The sequence below is a fragment of the Podarcis liolepis genome (assembly GCF_965112155.1).
Source record: "Podarcis liolepis genome assembly, chromosome: 12".
NCBI lineage: Eukaryota > Metazoa > Chordata > Lepidosauria > Squamata > Lacertidae > Podarcis > Podarcis liolepis.
Genome location: NC_139563.1, coordinates 37,242,777 through 37,261,598, shown reverse-complemented (window position 1 = coordinate 37,261,598; position 18,822 = coordinate 37,242,777). Strand labels below are relative to the sequence as shown.

The 18,822-nt window shown below is 42.3% G+C and overlaps 1 protein-coding gene across 1 annotated transcript in view; it reads left to right on the top strand.

Moving 5' to 3' along the window:
• Window positions 1-942: 942 nt before the first annotated feature.
• The window catches only part of HIBADH (3-hydroxyisobutyrate dehydrogenase), a 76,438-nt gene continuing 58,558 nt past the window's right edge, over window positions 943-18,822 (top strand). Inside the window, exons 1-4 of the mRNA XM_083468515.1 lie at window positions 943-1,114; window positions 6,024-6,184; window positions 7,670-7,779; window positions 10,330-10,451. Of these exons, the coding sequence (XP_083324641.1) occupies window positions 1,033-1,114; window positions 6,024-6,184; window positions 7,670-7,779; window positions 10,330-10,451 (475 nt within the window). The 5' untranslated portion in view covers window positions 943-1,032. The remainder of the gene's footprint in view (window positions 1,115-6,023; window positions 6,185-7,669; window positions 7,780-10,329; window positions 10,452-18,822) is intronic.

Sequence of the window (18,822 nt, the reverse complement as noted above, 5' to 3'; positions counted from 1 at the left end):
GTAACCTGAAGCATATGTAACCCGAGGTACCACTGTACCTACAGCCAGATCCCCTTATTTGGTGCAGCAGTTCTCTAAACTGAACACAGCCACATTGAGCTAGCGTTACACAAGAAAGCAGGGAAGCATCACTGACGGAATAGGTTTATTCATCAAACCGGAGGCTGGGAGTCAACGTGACTTAATTCGGAGCAGATATTATTAGGACAGCACTGCAAATTCCACACCAGGCGTTACTCCCAAATTAGCAAGTCACCCCCACTTACCTGGGAGTAAGGCCGCCATCCTTGACCCACTAACTATTGAATTCAGGGAGACTCAGCGCCTAGTTTAGGCACACAGAGAAACTGAAACCGGAGAGACCTGCAAATAAACCATAGCTGTCAACGTTTCCCATTTTTTAAGGGAAATTCCGTTATTCCGAATAGGATTCCTCGCAAGAAAAGGGAAAAGTTGACAGCTATGCAATAAAATGCATAGGGGGTTGCAGAAGAACACAAAACGTGCAGCCCCATCTCGCGCACGTCCCGCCGATTTCCACCCCCCGCCCCAGTAAGTGTTCCTCGAATTGAAATTTGCAGCTGCAAGGGGGGTGGGATATCCCCTTTTGACTGACAGCTGTCCCAGAGCAAAGCCTCATCTGAAAGTGAGGTGGGTGGTAGGGGGCAGATCTTGCATCAAAGCAAGGGATCGCCGCCTGCAAAGAGGAGGTTCCTCCGGCTAAGGGAGGGATCCAGGCCAGATCGTCCCAGCAGGGCGATCCCTGCCTCTAAGGGGGGGGGGGGGACTGCTCTGCTGTCTCTGCTTGGGTCTGGGTGGGTGTAGCCACGGCGGGTCACAGCCAGGCGCAGCTTCGCTCCGATTGGCGCTCGGTCTCCCGTGGGGCGCGGCGGTTGGCTGGCGAGGCCGCCACTCCCGCCGCCCGCCTCCTCCCGTGCTCGGCGGCCGCGAGTGAGAGCGAAGGGTAGCGGCGGGCGGAGGTGGGCGGCGCCTGAGCTGGAGGTCGCGGCGGCGCGGAGGCGGGCAGGCAGCATGGCAGCGGCTCTGGTGCTGAGAGGCTCCGCCAGTTGGTTGCGCAGGCAGAGGAGGGTCTGCGCGGGCAGCGTGGCGATGGGTAAGGAGCGCCGGGCTGCGGGGATGAGCTCGGCTGAGCTGCTCGCGGATCCTTGCAGAGGAGCAGCAACAGCAGAAGGGCCTGGCCTCTTCCTAAGGAAGCCCCGAGGGGAGATGGGGCTACTGTTTCCCCCTCCACCCCACAGCCCCTTGCCTTGTCACCAGGTCCAGGGGTCTGACAGCCCTTTGCCCAAACTTATTGGCAACTGCATAAACAGTAAATCAGGTGCAAAGAAATGGTGCGTTAGATGACATCTGGGTCTTGCTTCTCCAGAGCTAGCCTGCTTTTATTTTTGCTTCTTTTTTTTCAACCTCCTGGTCTAAAGTTTGCATAGGCTTGCAAGGTGCTGATCAGAAGGAAAGGAAAGGCTGTATGACTTGCATTTTGCGCCCTTTACAAGTATTGTACCCGCGCTGTTAAAACCCACACAAGCTGTAAAATTATATTGGGCTAATATCAGAACGTATGGTCGGCTGAAGAGAAGGCCAGTGTAATAAATACTTTAACGTGTTTACTTAAAATAACATGCACCGTGTTTAAAACAGGCCACAAAAGTTTATGTGACGCTAGTGACCTAACGTATCAAGTTAATGGTATTTATAATCTGCTCACATTTGCTTTTCACATAATACTGATTATTTTTCTCGCAGAGAACTAGGCATTTTATTAATTGCTGTGATCCTGGACAGTTTAATACATACATGTAAAACTTGGTACAGGTGTGGTTAGTGTTGTTGTACCATGTACATTATCCTTTTTGTAAAGTTAGCCATAGCCTTGTGGGTTTGCACAAGCGATATTCATGCTGCAGCACAAACCGACATCTGAATTCCACAGAGTTTGCTCTGAGATAAGTGTATAGTATCTAGGATTGCAGGGTAGTTTCTCATCTTTAAAGGAGCAAGTTTACTTGAATGCTTTTACTTGTCTGCCCTAGTTAGGTTATTAGTAACACTAAATAATATAAAAGAAAATGTTTTAAAGCCTTATTGTTTGCCCTTCATCTCTGTGTGTATTTTTTCCATTCTTTTTGATAAGGAGCTCTGTGCTCTCAAAAGGCTTGCATGCTGTCTTACTAGCAAAAGCCTGGCTTTGTATAAACCAGCTTGTTCTATTGGGTGAAACTATTGACATCCAACATACAGGGGTACTTGTTTAACTTCCCAAATGACTTCAGTTCCTAGTGTCTTTAAATAGAACAACATGTGACTTCATAATAGTGAATTTCAATAAATTAAATCGGTTCTCAGTAGAACGTGTATAGAAGTTCTGTATCATTAAAACTGTGCCCTAAGAGTGCAAAAATCCGTAATTCAAAATGCCCCTCTGTCATGAACTCATGTACTGACTTTAGGGAAGACATTTCTCATCCCATCTCCAGATCTGTAATATGATAATACTAAAGCTGGCTTGCTTTACAGATTTTGTTTTACGGATTACCAGGAAAATATACACTGAGCGCTTTGAGCACTTCAAAATTACCGTATAAGCAATGAGTTATAATATATATATATATGTATGTTTGCATGTATATTATATATTGTTGCCACCATGTGTCAATAAGTCTTTGGTCATGTTAGAATTGTAGAGTTGGAAGGGATCCTGAGGGTAATCTAGTCCAACTCTCTACTGCAACGCAGGAATCATTTGCCCAATGTGGGTCTCAAAGCCAAGACCCCAAGATTAAGAGTCCCATGCTCTAACAACTGAGCTATATACTGTATTTATGCACACATAAATCCACACACCTTACACAGTTGTTGGATTGTTCAGCAGTGTGAAATTCCTTCGCTTGCTTATTATACTTATGGCATTAAAGTTGAAATCCTAAACATGGTTGCTCATGAGCAAGCCCCAAAGAGCACAGTGGTGTTTACTTTTAAGAAAACATGAATAGGATTGGGGCCGCACATCATTCATTTCCTGATGGCTTTATGACATGAAGGTAATTAGACTTCTTGTCTGTAGAAATCAACTTGTGCCTTATGTTTACTGTCCTTTAGTGTTTGTAAGTCATCCTTGGCTATTCTGTGACCAAGTCACATGATTACATAAATAATACTACCATTTTTTTAAAAATGTGGGAGCCTTCAATTGCTGTAGCTCAGGGATAGACAGCATGTAAGGGGTCTTAGGCTGAATCTAGAGCACCCCTATATAGTGCTAGAAGAGCTGTCTGAAATCGTGAAAACCTGCTGCTAGTCACTATAGTGTAGGTTAATGAGACAGGATTTGCACCTGCAGGAGCCATAACAGCTGTTATTCAGCAGGGCTTGTTCTTCTCTTTCCCTCTCTAAGACCTTGATATCGACCTCTCCACAAATCACTCCATGTTTGGCACTGATATATTGCAGGGGTAGGGAATCGATATGGGACATGGGTGGCACTGTGGGTTAAACCACAGAGCCTAGGACTTGCCGATCAGAAGGTTGGCGGTTCGAATCCCCGCGATGGGGTGAGCTCCCATTGCTCGGTCCCTGCTCCTGCCAACCTAGCAGTTCAAAAGCACATCAAAGTGCAAGTAGATAACTAGGTACCGCTCCGGCAGGAAGGTAAACAATGTTTCCATGCTCTGGTTCGCCAGAAGCGGCTTAGTCATGCTGGCCACATGACCCGGAAGTTGTACGCTGGCTCCCTCGGCCAATAAAGCAAGATGAGCGCCGCAACCCCAGAGTCGGTCACGACTGGACCTAATGGTCAGGGGTCCCTTTAACCTTTACCTAGGGAATCCATAACCCTCTAGATGTTTGATTGCAATTCTCATTAGTTTTAGTTAGCAAGGGATGATGGAAGATGTAGTCCCTCAACATCTGGAACAGAGCCTGCATCTCTGTTGCGTATGCCCCTTTGCCTGTATGGCTACTGATTTAACATGTGACATAGAAGGTTTGGTTTCTTGCTTTTCACTATTCCGTCCCCATATCTGGGGGGGACGGGACACTTCAGCATCTTTGTGTGAGAGGTGAGAGGACTGGAAGCCAGATTTCTTGTTTCCCATTTTATCATCACAAACCCCCTATCGAGCAGGTAGAGAGCATGTGGTCCTCCAGATATAGTTAGACCACAGCTCCCATTAACCCTATCTATTAGCCATACTAGCTGGGACTGATGGAAGTTGGAGTCCAGTAGCATGTGAAGAGCTACAGGTCCCCTATCTGTGTGAAACGAGGTATGAAATAGAAGCCTTGTGTATTGTTGTTAAACTGTTGTACCCCTATTTATTTAAAATATTTATAATAATACTGCTTCTGGGTAACTTTCTATGGTTAGAGAACAGTTTGTCTCAGCTTGCACATCTTCTGCTGGCTTGATAGTTGTCGGAGGTAACTGGTTAGGACTGTGATCAGGATACAAGATGTTGGCGTATTAATCATGGCACCAACAATATCGTGTGGAGAGCAGCTGCATCTGTCTTCTGTTGGGGCTAAGAAAGAGCTTAACATCCGAAGACTAATAACTCAGATGCTACTGATCTAAGAAGGAACACTTCCAATGTACTCTTGTCACTTCCTGATTTTTCAGTATGAATGCTATTTTTCTTTAGATACGCTGTTGAGGTTGAGCAGTTTGGTAAATTTCATGTAAGCTTGATATTCATTCATAATGATGCCTGGTATGATTCTACTCCATTTTATTTTGCTTTAAGTCAACGTTTCTTACAATTGGCAGTCAAACTGAGAACAGATGGCATTCAAGCTCTAAGCTAGGATTCTATTCATTTAGAAAAGGAAATTATTGTTTATCCTGTTGCCTGACATCCCCTGTTCATGTATGCCTAGTAGCTAGCGCTTATGTTACGACTGCATGGTGCAGTACTGAGAGTTGAGTGCCTCTAAGATTTTTTTCAGTGGGTCTTGAATACCCTTTTTCTGAATTACATCTATAGCCCTGTAGTGCTACAGGTTCTAATTCTGTTGATGGCTACTCTTTGCATTTGAGTGCCTGTCATTTACCTAACTTTCATGAATGTTCTACTAACACCAGAGGATAGCTTTCAGACTCTGGGGAAAGGCATTAAATAATGTGGTGTGAAAGTTCTCCATTATGCTTTTTAAAAAATGCATCTTTAGTCCATGCAGACAAACTGCCATATGATAGTAGTTTGCACATCTCAACATCTGGTGGACAGCTGTTTGTGTCTTGAATTACAGCTGATACTAACTGGCTGGATTGGCAGTCAGGAAAAGAAAAGGGATCAGCTATGCGTGGAATCTGTACAATCTTTCCTGCCAGTCCATATTAAGGTTGAACTCATTCTGTTTGTCCTGTAACCCAAGAACAATGGGTAACCAAGTGGAATTGTTTTAGAATTACTACATTCACATGACAAAATTTAAGCAAAAATGCCCCTGCAACTGAAAGTTAAAGGCAATATGCAAAGCACACCTTAAAATAATTTTGCATCGCTTTTTTACATGAGATTACTCAAAATGGTAACTATTACAAATTAATATTATTTATTGGGTGTTCCGAGTTTATAAAGATAAACTAGGATAAACATTTGTTAAAGAATAAGAAAAAATACTGTGTTTATTAAAGTTTTCTTAAAGATGACAAAAATGGCAAGAACAAGTTCAAGCAAGTTTAAATTCTAACTGAAATACAACATAAATAGATTTTATCTGTGCATGGTACAGTGGCTATTATAAAACACAGGAATAGTACAGATGTCTTCAATTGCATATTAGTAGCAGATAAAAACTCTTGCCAGGGCAGGCACCAGAGAAGCTGGGGCAAAACATAGCACTACTAATATATGACATAATAATTAACAATACAAACTCAGAGATGATCAACAGCATCAAATTGCTACTGTAGATGGTCACAAATAAATGTATAATCTGTTTTTGTTATAGAAATGTATTTCAAGATCATTTACTAATGCTGAAACTCTTGGAATTGTCTTTAGTGTCTTCTAGGGCAATGGCTTCCAAAACTGCTGTTGGATTCATTGGTTTGGGCAACATGGGAAATCCAATGGCGAAAAACCTTGTAAAACATGGGTACCCTGTCATAGCATATGATGTATTTCCAGAAGCGTGTAAAGAGTTTCAAGACTTGGGCTCACAGGTATAGTAGTTGGTATCTTATTTTAAGAATCTTACTTCGTAATGGGTGGGGGCTATGAAATTCCATTAATTCCATCTCAATATAGGAATTGTTATTAAAAATATACCACTCTGGGCGGCTTCCAACAAGTTAAAACACAGTAAGACATCAAACATTAAAAACTTCCTTATACAGGGCTGCATCCAGATGTCTTCTGAAAACTGTATAGTTATTTATCTCCTTGACATCTGCTAGGAGCATGTTTCACAGGGCAGGCACAACTACCAAGAAGGCCCTCTACTCGGTTCCCTGTCACCTCACTTCTCCTAGTGAGGGAACTGCCAGAAAACCTTCAGTGCTGGATCCCAGTGTCTGGGCTGAGTGATATGTGCTTCCTATGTGTTGGGTGTGATTGTGCCCTAGTTCATACATCATGGGCACCCATGGCTAGTTAAAACAAAATTCAGTGGTACCTTGGTTTACAAACTTAATCCGTTCTGGAAGTCCGTTCTTAAACCGAGGCGTGCTTTCCCTAATGAGGCCTTCCGCTGCCGGTGCCCTTCCACCGTTTAGATTCCGTTCTTACACCGAGGTAGAGTTTGCAAACCGGGACACTACTTCTGGTTTTGCAGAGTTCGTAAACCAAATCATTCATAAACAAGGCTGTTCTTAAACAGAGGTACCACTGTAGACGCAAGCTGTGGTTTGTGAAGTTCAGGTGTAATTTCTCAGTTCAAAATAGTAATAGTTCACTCTCCATCCGATGTGCACAGGCAAGAGAGGGATAAAGGTTTGTGTAGGGTCAAATGGGCCCTGATCCTGACTTGCTTACCCTACGCCTCTAATTGTTGGACCACAGCCCCCATAACCTTTGGTCATTGACGGTCACAAGCTCCCCACCTGGATGGTTAAACCCATTCTTTTTCCTTTTTTGTAACTATATGGATAAGCTATAGTTGACTAGAATGTCTTAAGTCAAAATGTATGTGCCTATTTTGGGAAATGCTGGCACCATATATGGTAATGATGATTTGGTGAACAGTGAAGTAATTAGCATCATGGAACAAATAATGCAGGTATAGGCAAACTCGGCCCTCCAGATGTTTTGGTACTACAACTCCCATCATCCCTAGCTAACAGGACCAGGGGTCAGGGATGATGAGAGTTGTAGTCCCAAAACATCTGGAGGGCTGAGTTTGCCTTTGCCTGAAATAAAGGATTCCTACTGTCACTTGTATCCCATGATCCCCTCCTTCTAACCAATCAGCTATTACATCTTTGTGCTGCCTCTTGTTAAAATTCATAGGCGCAAGAGGATACGGCAAGATTTCACCCTTCCATTGTCGCATCTGATTCTGTGGCTTAGCTACACAGCGCTGTTTCTGTTCTACTGAAGTACTTGTAATACTTGCTTAAAAGGTTGAAACGATAAAACATGAAAGGATAACTTCTGTTTCAATAGGCAACAGAACACTGATCTTTTTCTTACGCCCTCTTTCTTGAAAGGTGACAGATTCCCCAGCAGATGTAGCGGACAAAGCTGACAGGATTATTACGATGCTTCCATCTAATGCTAATGCAATAGAAGTCTACGTAGGCTCCAATGGAATTCTGAAGTGAGAATTTCCTCTTATCTTCCCTCCTCTCCCCCGTTTATAAGCCTAATAATAAAATAAAGCATTTTATGCTACATTCTGCCTAGAGTGTTATTTGCATTCATTTTCTACTTGCCTGCTGAATTAAAACGTTGCTAAGCACATAGTGTCTATCAGCTATCCGTGTGTGCAAACAATTCCCTGCTGCACCTATGGCAACAAGCTGCATTTGGCAGTAGGCTTTTACTCCTAGAGACGCATGTGTGAGGGTCTCTCCCCAAACTTAAGCACTAATCCCTGTTAGTATATGAATGCAACATCTTGCTGCTCTTGCAGGACTCTGGAAAGAAATAATAGCTAGAAGTCCATTATCTTAATCCTTCATGTGTGTTTTTCCCTGGGAGATTGTAAGGAATTTCTAATCACACAAGTTGATATTTTGATGACTTTGAAGAAAATTGTTCAGAGCCAGGGGTAGCCATCTTAGGCTGCTGCAGTAAAAGCATAGAATTGTTGGATTGGAAGGGACCCAAAGGGTCATCCAGTCCAACCGTCTGCAATGCAGGAATCACTGACAGGTGGCCATCTGGCCCCTGTTTAAAAACCTCTGATGAAGGAGAGTCCACCATGTTCTGAGGTTGTCCATTCCACTGTCAGACAGCTCTTACCATCAGAAAGTTTTTCCTAATGGTTAGGCGCAGCCTCCTTTCATGTAATTTGAATCCATTGGTTTGGGTCCTGCCCTCCGGAGCAGCAAAAAAGCAAGCTTGCTCCATCTTCCATGTAATAGTATTTTAGATATTTTTATTTTTATTTGTTAAATTTGTATACAGTGGTACCTCTGGTTGCGAACAGGATCCGGTCCCGAGGCCCGTTCGCAACATGAATAGAACACAACCCGCAGCGGCGTGTCTGCGCACCCACAGATCACGATTCACCGCTTCTGCACATGCATGTGATGTCATTTTGTGCATCTGCGCATGCTCGAGCGGTGAAACCCGGAAGTAACCCTTTCCTGTACTTCCGGGTCGCCACGGGACGCAACCCAAAAAAAGTATCATGAAGCAAACGTAACATGAGGTATGATTGTACTGCCCTATTCCTGTAGATCTCAGGGCTGTTCACAAAATATTTTAAGATATCTATCATATCACCTCTTGATTCAGGTAGGTAGCCGTGTTGGTCTGATGTAGTCTAAATAAATAAAAAAATTGTCCAGTAGCACCTTAGAGACACGAAAGCTTATACCTAGAACAAACTTACTTGGTCTCTAAGTTGCTACTGGGCATTTTTTTATTCTTTTATTTATATCACCTCTCGGTCACATCTTGTACATCAGATGCAAATGTTATCATGGCATAAGCTTTCATGTACAGTCATACCTTGGATCCTGAACACCTTGGTACTCGGACATTTTGGCTCCCGAATGCTGCAAACCCGGAAGTGAGTGTTCCGGTTTGTGAACGTTCTTTGGAACCCGGGTGTCTGATGGGGCTTCCGCAGCTTCCGATTGACTGCAGCCAATCAGAAGCCATGCTTTCGTTTCCGAACGTTTTGGAAGTCGAATGGACTTCCGGAACGGATTCCGTTCGACTTCCGAGGTACCACTATACTAGAATTCATTTCATCGGATGCATGAAGCATAATCCTCAGTTGCAGGTGTATATATAAACACACATGGTTATAAAAGAGGGGGGAAGAGTTGTAAATCGTGGGCTCAGAAGTGAATGAAATGCAAAGGAAATTAAATGCAGGAAGTGTAGATGGTAACAATTCAGTTTACACTTAACTTGAAACCATAGTTAAAACTGCCTGATTTAACACGAATGGGCAGTGTGCTGTGCGTGCCGCTCAACAGTCTCTGCTTCACTTCTGCTGAATTTGCCATGTCAGGCAGGAAACGAACCATAGGCCTGCTTCCTGTTGTGTGTGAAGCAGCTCTGGTTCCCATGTAGCGTGACACCAGCTTCTGTTTTGTTTCGTGCTAATGGCGGGAGGGAGGGAGAGAAGTGGGGATGTTTGAGCAGCGTCAGTGTGCTGATCATTCACATTAAACCATAGTTTATAATAAAGGAAAACTTTGTGTGTACCAGGCCAGAAGATATGCAAGAGAAGCACTGGCCCTTCACAACAGCAGCGATAACAGCATTGCCAAGCTTATTGTTTTGATTAACATCTGCAGTGGGAAAGAAAACCATTGTCTCTATTCAAATAGAGTTGACCATCTTGATCGATTGTAATTTAGAAGATTCACACAGGAGCATCTCTTAGAAATTCCTTTGTTCCAAGTATGGACACCTAAGATCAGTGGCAGAAATCCCTGGTAAATTGTGTTATAGCCAACTACTAATGTGAATTTATGAAATAGCATGCCCGTATTGAAGATCTCATTGATACTTTTTTGTTATATCTGCGATTATCTTCATTTGATTGTGCCAGCTCCTGTACTCAAGTTGTGTTGCCTCTAGGCCAGATGGTAGCAGTAAAAAAATTGTGTGGACTTTTTTACATATCTACAAAGCTCTCTGTCTTATTCTTCTTTTACTTCTTCTTCTTCTTCTTCTTCTTCAGGAAAGTGAAGAAAGGTTCTTTGTTAATAGACTCCAGTACTATTGATCCTGCAGTTTCAAAAGATCTAGCTAAAGAAGCTGAAAAAATGGGAGCTGTTTTTATGGATGCCCCTGTTTCTGGTGGTAAGTCCCCCCCCACTTGTGTTTTCCCTGATGTTGGAGGCTAGGGAAGGCTGGCCTATATACGCACTACTCATTAGGAAAAATAAAGTAGAACCCTGAATTTTCATATCCAAGATTCATAAAGATATGTAGGCTCAGGCAGAGGGGCTCATTTTAGCCAAGTGAAACGATTGCTGTCTTTGTTGACCTGCTCACCACATTACAAACTACTTTTAATAGTCCCCTCTGTTTGAAAAGAAATTTGCCATGCGGCACGAGGAGCTGGAATTCACTGAAAACAAGTGTAAATCATCAGATGCATAGGACAAGTTCTGTGGGTCCTCACGCCACATATTTTGTATTTTCTCTCTCTTCAAATTATCAAGCTGGTAATTTTCCACTTAGTATATTGGAAGCTTGTAAAGTAGAGGGTCAGCAATATGAAACGGGGAATTTGAATGTACTATTAAATAGGATTGTTTCTCTAGACTTGGAATCCAGCAAATTCAGCAAAAGATTGATGGATTCAACAAAAATTGATATTTTGGGTATACTGGATTCCTCAACCTCTTTACAATAAGACATTGTCTAATTCATATAGAAGCTGGAGGTTTAACAATAGAAGTACCTTACTGAGGCTTTTCCAGTGATACCTCCTTTTTGGTTGAAAGTTGTTGTCTGTTCATTTTGCCTTGGTGAAACCTATGATATTTGCAGATGTCAATGTACTTTTGAAATACTACAGTGAACAAGGTACCACTTTAACTGCTGTCTTACACAGAAGAGCATAATAGGTAACGCCACTGACCAGGTTGGAAGTCAAACGAACCTATAAAAAGGATAGTAAAAGGTAAAGGGACCCCTGACCATTAGGTCCAGTCGCGAACTACTCTGGTTTTGCTGTGCTGATATCGCTTTACTGGCTGAGGGAGCTTGAATTTGTCCTCAGACAGCTTCCGGGTCATCCCTGGTTCAATCCCTGGCCAGCATGACTAAGCTGCTTCTGGTGAAACCAGAGCAGCACACAGAAACGCCGTTTACCCTCCCACTGGAGCGGTATCTATTTATCTACTTGTACTTTGACGTGCTTTCAAACTGCTAGGTTACCAGGAGCTGGGACCAAGCAACAGGAGCTCACCCCGTTGCGGGGATTCGAACTGCCAACCTTCTGATCGGCAAGCCCTAGGCTCAGTGGTTTAGACCACAGCACCACCCATGTCCCTAAAAAGGATAGTACATGTTACGAAACAGTGCTTTTGAACAATTTACTGGCTTTATGGCTTCACTATCAAGCCAGCTCTTCTCTGCCATGCTTTTTCTTACCCTTCAACTTGAAGAAAAGCTTTGGAACACTTATGTTTGTGACATTTTGGTTAGTCCTAGGAATATAGGAAGCTTCTGTATACATAGAGGCTCAGTATTGGTCCATATAGTATTGCCTACTCTGACTTGCAACACCTCTCCATTATTTCAGATGGGAAATTCCTATCCTAGTACCAGGAATTGAACCAGGGACCTATAGCTCTACCACTGAGCTACGGTCGCTCCCGAATAATTGTCTGACTAAATTTTTAATTTATTCTAATGGAGCAAGACAACTTTCCCTGCTTTTTGTGTATCTTGGAGGATACCAAGTTTAGCCATAGATCAGGGGTCAGCAAACTTTTTCAGCAGGGGGTTGGTCCACTGTCCCTCAGACCTTGTGGGGGACCGGGCTATATTTTTTGGGGGGGGCGGGAATGAACGAATTCCTATGCCCCACAAATAACCCAGAGATGCATTTTAAATAAAAGGACACATTCCACTCAAGTAAAAACATGCTGATTCCCAGACCGTCTGTGGGCTGGATATAGAAGGCCGGATATAGAAGGTGATTGGGCCGGATACGGCCCCCGGGCCTTATCTTGCCTACCCATGCCACAGATGATATCAAAACTGGAAGATTACTGCCTGAAAATGGGACTTTTATTTTGTGGCAGGTGGGGTGGGGTTACATGACCTCCTGCTTCTAGATGAAGCTCTGCAAGCTGGAAAACTAAAAAGCTTGTTTATGGCTTCATGACATTTTGGTTCGTTCTAATAAAGGTATTTAGCCTAACTGGATTTTAAAAGGATAGTGGAGAAGGTATGGGTATCTGGCTGAGTATGAACAGGAGTAGAATCAATATAAGAAAATATAGGCTAGCAGCAGTGTGGCAAGCTGCCAACCCAAGTAGCTGATTACAGTAATGGTGAAGAGACAAGAAAGGTACAGGAAAAAGGCATTTATTCAGCGCAAACCTAGAAAAAAAAGAGAGAGTTGTTGTGGCTCAATCTGTAGGAGAAAATCCAGTTTCTTATATTTGCATTTCCCACAATGTAACACTATGCAAATAACACATCATTGACTTGCCCTATTCAAGAGAGAGCTATGCTTGTACGCTGGTCTCCATTATTTCTGTCTTTATTTACCATTGGTACGTTCTACCACCTTCCCTTGTACAAGCAGCTGACCTCTGTAGGCGAATGTAATTTGAAGTTCTCCATATTGCCTGGATAGGTTCCCCTCCAATTGCATCTTGCCTGCGTGAAGGGAAACTGGAATATGTTAAGTCATTTATTGACGCTGTAGTGACAAGTGTAAACTGAGAACGAAGAAAGTGACTCCTCTATGGCCTTGTATGCATAAGAGCTCCTTTGTACACATCATGTTACTAATGTGGCATTTGCAGCAGTTGCTTGTGTCAAACGAATGTGTCCTTTAAGGAATCTTAAGAGTGTGTGTGTGTGTGTGTGTATATATATGCCTGAGTGCATCTGTGAGCATTTTTTTTCTTATTGGAGAAAATAACATATGTTGAATAGAGTCGTTTTTACTAACTTGTATAAATGCTTTCTAGAAGATTGAAACAGTAGGCAGCGGAGCTTGTTAAAGACTTCTTATTTTACAAGCTTTAAAGAATTCAGAATATGGCTTGACTCCTTTTTTTTTTTTTTAATCGAAACCCTCATATAGACTTCGTTTCAGAGCCAGCATCAAGTCTGTACAGTTCTTGTCTTTTTTAAAAATACAAACATACACTCTTGCTCTTTCTATTTACTGAATCAGAACCCTACTGTTTCCACTGGTGCTGTGTCTAATTTATGACGTGACCACAAAAACTAAAATTATTTATATGTTGGCACAAAACGGCACCACTGTAGTTAAGAGTCTGTTGGCATTTCCATTATAAATCCTCCCTAGGACAAGTTTATAACTTGGCATTTTTCCTTTGCTTCAGGCTCTAAACATGCTGTTTTCTGTCCAAGCACAATTGGGGTTTTTTTAAAATATATAAAAAAAATCATTTAAATAAGCTTGGGCCACTTATACTAGTTTCACAACTAGTAATGCAAGCTAGAGTTTTGAGAATGGTATATGGCCCAAACTGTAGTGAAATAAAATAATAGTGGTTTTTAAATGGACTTTACAAACTCTTTACTATTATTTACTAAATGGCACAAGTATACATGCAACAGTTTTTACGTGCAATTTTTTTTTTTTTTGGCATAGTGCTCTACATTCCAGTCTTTTCATTGAGAGGTCTTAACGGTCAGCAGTGCACATTTAATAGGATAAATATTTAAAAACCCACAAAAATAGTCTGTAGATGTATGAACCCATGTTTATCAGACTCATGATTCCTCCTTTTTAAAATCCCAAATTCTCCCTCAGTCCCCGTTTGAAATCAGTTTGTATTTTTCCTCTTCTGTGTCTAAATGAAGGAAGCTTCATTTAGCATTAGTAAACTGGTAGGAAAGGATAGCTCAAGAAAAGGGGACCAGCTAGTAGATTGTGTGAATTTTTATTACAGTTACCAGTTCGGACTGCATGTGAGAGTCCAATTGGATGAGAAGCAGTTTTCTGTTCCTGCGCAGTTACCGTGTGAGTTGAATTTTTAGTACTCGCAAAGCTCTTTAACTAGAAGGGCTCACACTGCTCACATTACCCCCCTTCTTTAATCTAGTGGCCTGTCATCTTCCCTTGTCCTTAGTTTACAAATCCTTGTTTCCACTGGTGTGCCTGAGATAAGGATTCTGTATGTTTAAGACAAGGTCAGCTCCAGGTGTGAGGGGACCCTGCATAAAGACCACCTCTCAACAGGCCACCTCCTCCATCAGTGGGCCCTTGTAAGCTGTGCCAAAGAGTGCTTGTTGGTTGGGTCTAGCTGCCATTTTGGTTGTTGGTGGTGCCCTTGATATTGTGTCATACTGTACTGCGGGGGAAAATTAAGCTGTGACTTGACCCAGCTACTTGATGCTGTTCAGCATGCTGGGCCAGAATAAAAATCTAAAGCAGTGGACACTTCCAGAGGGCAGAAAATTGTCTTCTACCGTGTCAGGCCATTGGTCCATCAGGCTTGCTATTGTCAGTACTGATTGGCAGTGACTCCTGGCAAGCCCTACCTGGAGAAACCAGACATTGAACCCGCAACCTTTTCAATCCGAAGCATGTGCTGTGGCCAAGTTCTGAAGCCAGTCCTGACTTGAGAGTGAGAGATGCCAGGAAATGATTCAAATTAATTCATTGCGGCCTGGGGAAGCAGAAATACTATGATGTTACTGGATGGATTTGTTGAATTTTGAAAAAAGAAAATCGGAGTGATCTCTGTGTGCATTTTTTTGGGGGGGGGGGACGAGGGAAATATGGCGATGCTGTTTGCAGCTCATTGTATCAGACAATTGCTCTACAGCCATTGGCTCAGTTTCAGTTGATTTCCTAGCTGCCCAGCTCACTGATAGAGGCACATTCTTCCCTCCCCACTCTTCCACAGCTGTTTGGGCTGGAGTTGACAACTACTGTTTCCAATGAAAACTCACTTCTGGAAACAAATGGCATTCTTGACGTTTTATGGTGTTAACAACTTTAAATATCTTTCCCATCCGCTGATAAAAGTGGAAAGGAATAACCCCTCCCCCATTCCATTCTCATGTTGAATATACGCAGTAATAACCCCCTGAAAATATCAGCGTTGTTGCGAGGAGAGGAACATTTATTAGCTGCAAGGTACTTTTTTTGGTGGAAACAGGCTAAAATATATCTCAAAATGAGAATGCAGCATTTTTTTGCTTTATGGCTTTGGCCACGGAGCAGAGCTAGAATTCCAGGCGAAAACCTACAAAGGTTAGTCAAAATATTGTGTGTTTTGTTCTTAAACCTCATGCTACTGTTTACACAGCTGGTCTTGCATTAGGTTATGGTTATGGATTTCGCATCTCATCCCCAGCCTGTGCCACTTATGAGTCACTGGGAACCGTTGTTGAATATAACAGAGCCTTAAAGCTCTTGGTCCCCACTAAGGGTAGGATCCAGCATTCAGCCTCAGATAAGGGCATTCCCTTGCTTCCAGAGAACAAAGTGGGGGTGGGGGTGGGAACAGCATTCGCAAAAGAAAGAGAGGGAGGGTGCAAAGTAGGGCGGAAAGTTGCTATATTCTGAAGAGCAAAAAAGAGGATACATTTTCTGACTTCTACTTTTAACTGCAGATCGCTATGATGACTCTCATTTTAAATACCCCTACTATATGTAGGCCAGGGGTAGGCAACCTAAGGCCTGGGGGCCGGATGCAGCCCAATCGCCTTCTCAATCTGGCCCACGGATGGTCAAGGAATCAGCGTGTTTTTACATGAGTAGAATGTGTCCTTTCATTTAAAATGCCTCTCTGGGTTATTTGTGGGACCTGCCTGGTGTTTTTACATGAGTAGAATGTGTCCTTTCATTTAAAATGCATCTCTGGGTTATTTGTGGGGCATAGAAATTCATTCATCCCCCCCCCCAAATATAGTCTGGCCCACCACATGGTCTGAGGGACAGTGGACTGGCCCACAACTGAAAAAGTTTGCTGACCTCTGATGTAGGCTATAGAAGCTGTGATATATTGCTAGTAGCAAGGTTCTTAACATTTCAGAAACAAAATAATAACACTCTTCCCTCCATTTTGTACATTACAAGCAGCCTTCCCATTAGGAATTAACTCTTGCATAGCTAGCTGGAACGAGGAACGGTTGCAGGGTGTGTTTAAATATTATTTGTTCTGCAGTACTTATATCCCACAGCTGATTTGATTCATTAATATGCCGCTGAACTACAATCATCCTTAAGTGGTGTACAATCAATATAACACAGAAAATATTATTTTGATTGCTGAAATGCATGATTCAGGTGAGAGTGCTATTACAAGATGGAATAGAGGTATCTGCACTTTTAAAATCAAAGGTAGGTAACTTTTTGGTGTTTGCAATACCAGTCATTTGAGCTGAAGCACCTCAGGAAAATTGTGGACAGAATGTAGAGAACGGTAGGCAGAGTTCCATCTGTACAATAGGACTTTCCCGCTGCAGCTTCTTGCACAAAAGCCACTGTAGAGAGTGATGTCATGTCAGGTGCTACAATCTGTGAATGGAGGGGAGGGAATTGGCAAAAACTGGAGACTGCCCCCACCCTCACTTCTGTGACCAGAAGTGCCATTTGTTCACACAAGGAGGCCCCTGGATCCTGGCCATTGTGTTACTAGGAACAACAACAGCCACATGATTAAAATGTTGTTCAGAGGTAGAAAGTGGTTAGCATCCTCCCTGAAGATTGTGGCAAACTTAGTAACAAATTTGTAGTGTTTTCAAGCCATCATAAAGAATGGGAGTCACTTGTATCATTGGGAGTAAATGAATGACCAGAAACTATGTAATTAGCTCTTCAAATGTTTGCGACCTTGTCTCTTCTTGCAGTTACAATGGCGATCCATAATCTTCAACCATGCAGAGTCTTACCCCTAGATTTCGCCAGATAGAATATCAACATTTGCTATAAAGAGCAATGTCAGAAGGCATTTCCAGAGAAGTAGTTTTTAAAGACTGGTTGAAACACAGCTTGCCCTAAGAGAATTCTGGGGATTTCAGCTGTGTGGTTGCTTATAGATTCCTATGAAGAGACTTGTGGCACCTTAAAGACTAACAATAATAATAATTTATTATTATTTCCCCAGCCACTCTAGGCGGCTCCCAACAGAATATTAAAAACCACGATAAAACATCAAACGTTAAAAACTTCTCAAGACAGGGCTGCCTTCAGATGTCTTCTAAAAGTCAGGTAGTTGTTTATTTCCTTGACATCTGATGGAAGGACAAATTTCTTACAGCATAAGCCTTTGTGGATGACAGATCAGATGCAACAGGACCTAGAAATTATATAGATTCTGGGCCCTCTTGCAGAATAAGTTTACATAAGTTACATACACACTGTAAGATGACATGATTTCCGAGCATAATCCTGACTGGTGAGATCACATTCAACCCTTTGGAGAGCCTAGTTCCCTACCAGTGATTATTTTTAAAAGTAATAATTATGTAGTGGAAAAATTATTTCTCTGAATCTACTCTAAGTCTGCAGTTTATTCCACCCACCTCTTACATTTGAGTGAACTCATTTCCACTATCTCATTTGGTATAATAATGCATGCATTATTACCATCCTAAGCTCTCAGCAGAGAACTTGAACTCATGTAGCTCTTTATAAAAAAAATGGGGGAAGGACTTGCTTCACATTAAGGTTAAGGTCATTTGATTGTCTGCCAAATAGCTGGTTTAGCAAATGGCAGGAAAATTGCAATTAAGTCAACATTCATATTTCCACAGGAAGACCTGCTATATAAATCAAAATTCTTTTTAAAGCAATAAAATCACACTATAAAAACTAACGTCAGCTCTCATCTTGCAAGGTTTTCCAGATTATTAGAATAATTATTTTGCTTCAGGTATTTTAAAAGGTGACAGTTGGCTAGCACTGTAAATTGCACCACAGATCAGAAGAAAAATGGCAAAAAAATCAGCATAAATGCATACTGCACTAACTGTTAACAAGCAACAATGGGGTTTTAAAGCATCAATATCTGAAGCAGAATTTATCCACACATATGGTAGGAACTTCCTGAATGTTGAGGGTTCCTGACTAAGTACACCTGTGACCTCTTTTTTGGGGTGGAGTGGGGGGATGATTAAAAGTCTATATTGAGCCAGTCTCAGAAGCGGCTGCCAAACAGCAGTGCCTATTATTGATCCTTTGTAATGGTGTGTGACTTCCATAATCCAATATTCTACATTTCTGCTCAGAAGGAAGTCCCACTGAGTTTACTTGGAATTAGATGTGGGATTGCAGCGTTAGTAATGTTCAAACATGTGGAACTTGTGGCTTCTGTCACATACTGGGGGGGGGAAAGAATGCTTTCCCACCTGACTCACTGCATAGTTATTTGCTCTGGAATCCACAGAAATATGTGCAGCAGTAGTATACTTACTGGATGGGTGAGGTTACGTGGTGCTTCTCCAAACTTGACCACAGCCTTGTCTGTTGCTGTAATGAGGCACTTGGGTTTTGGAC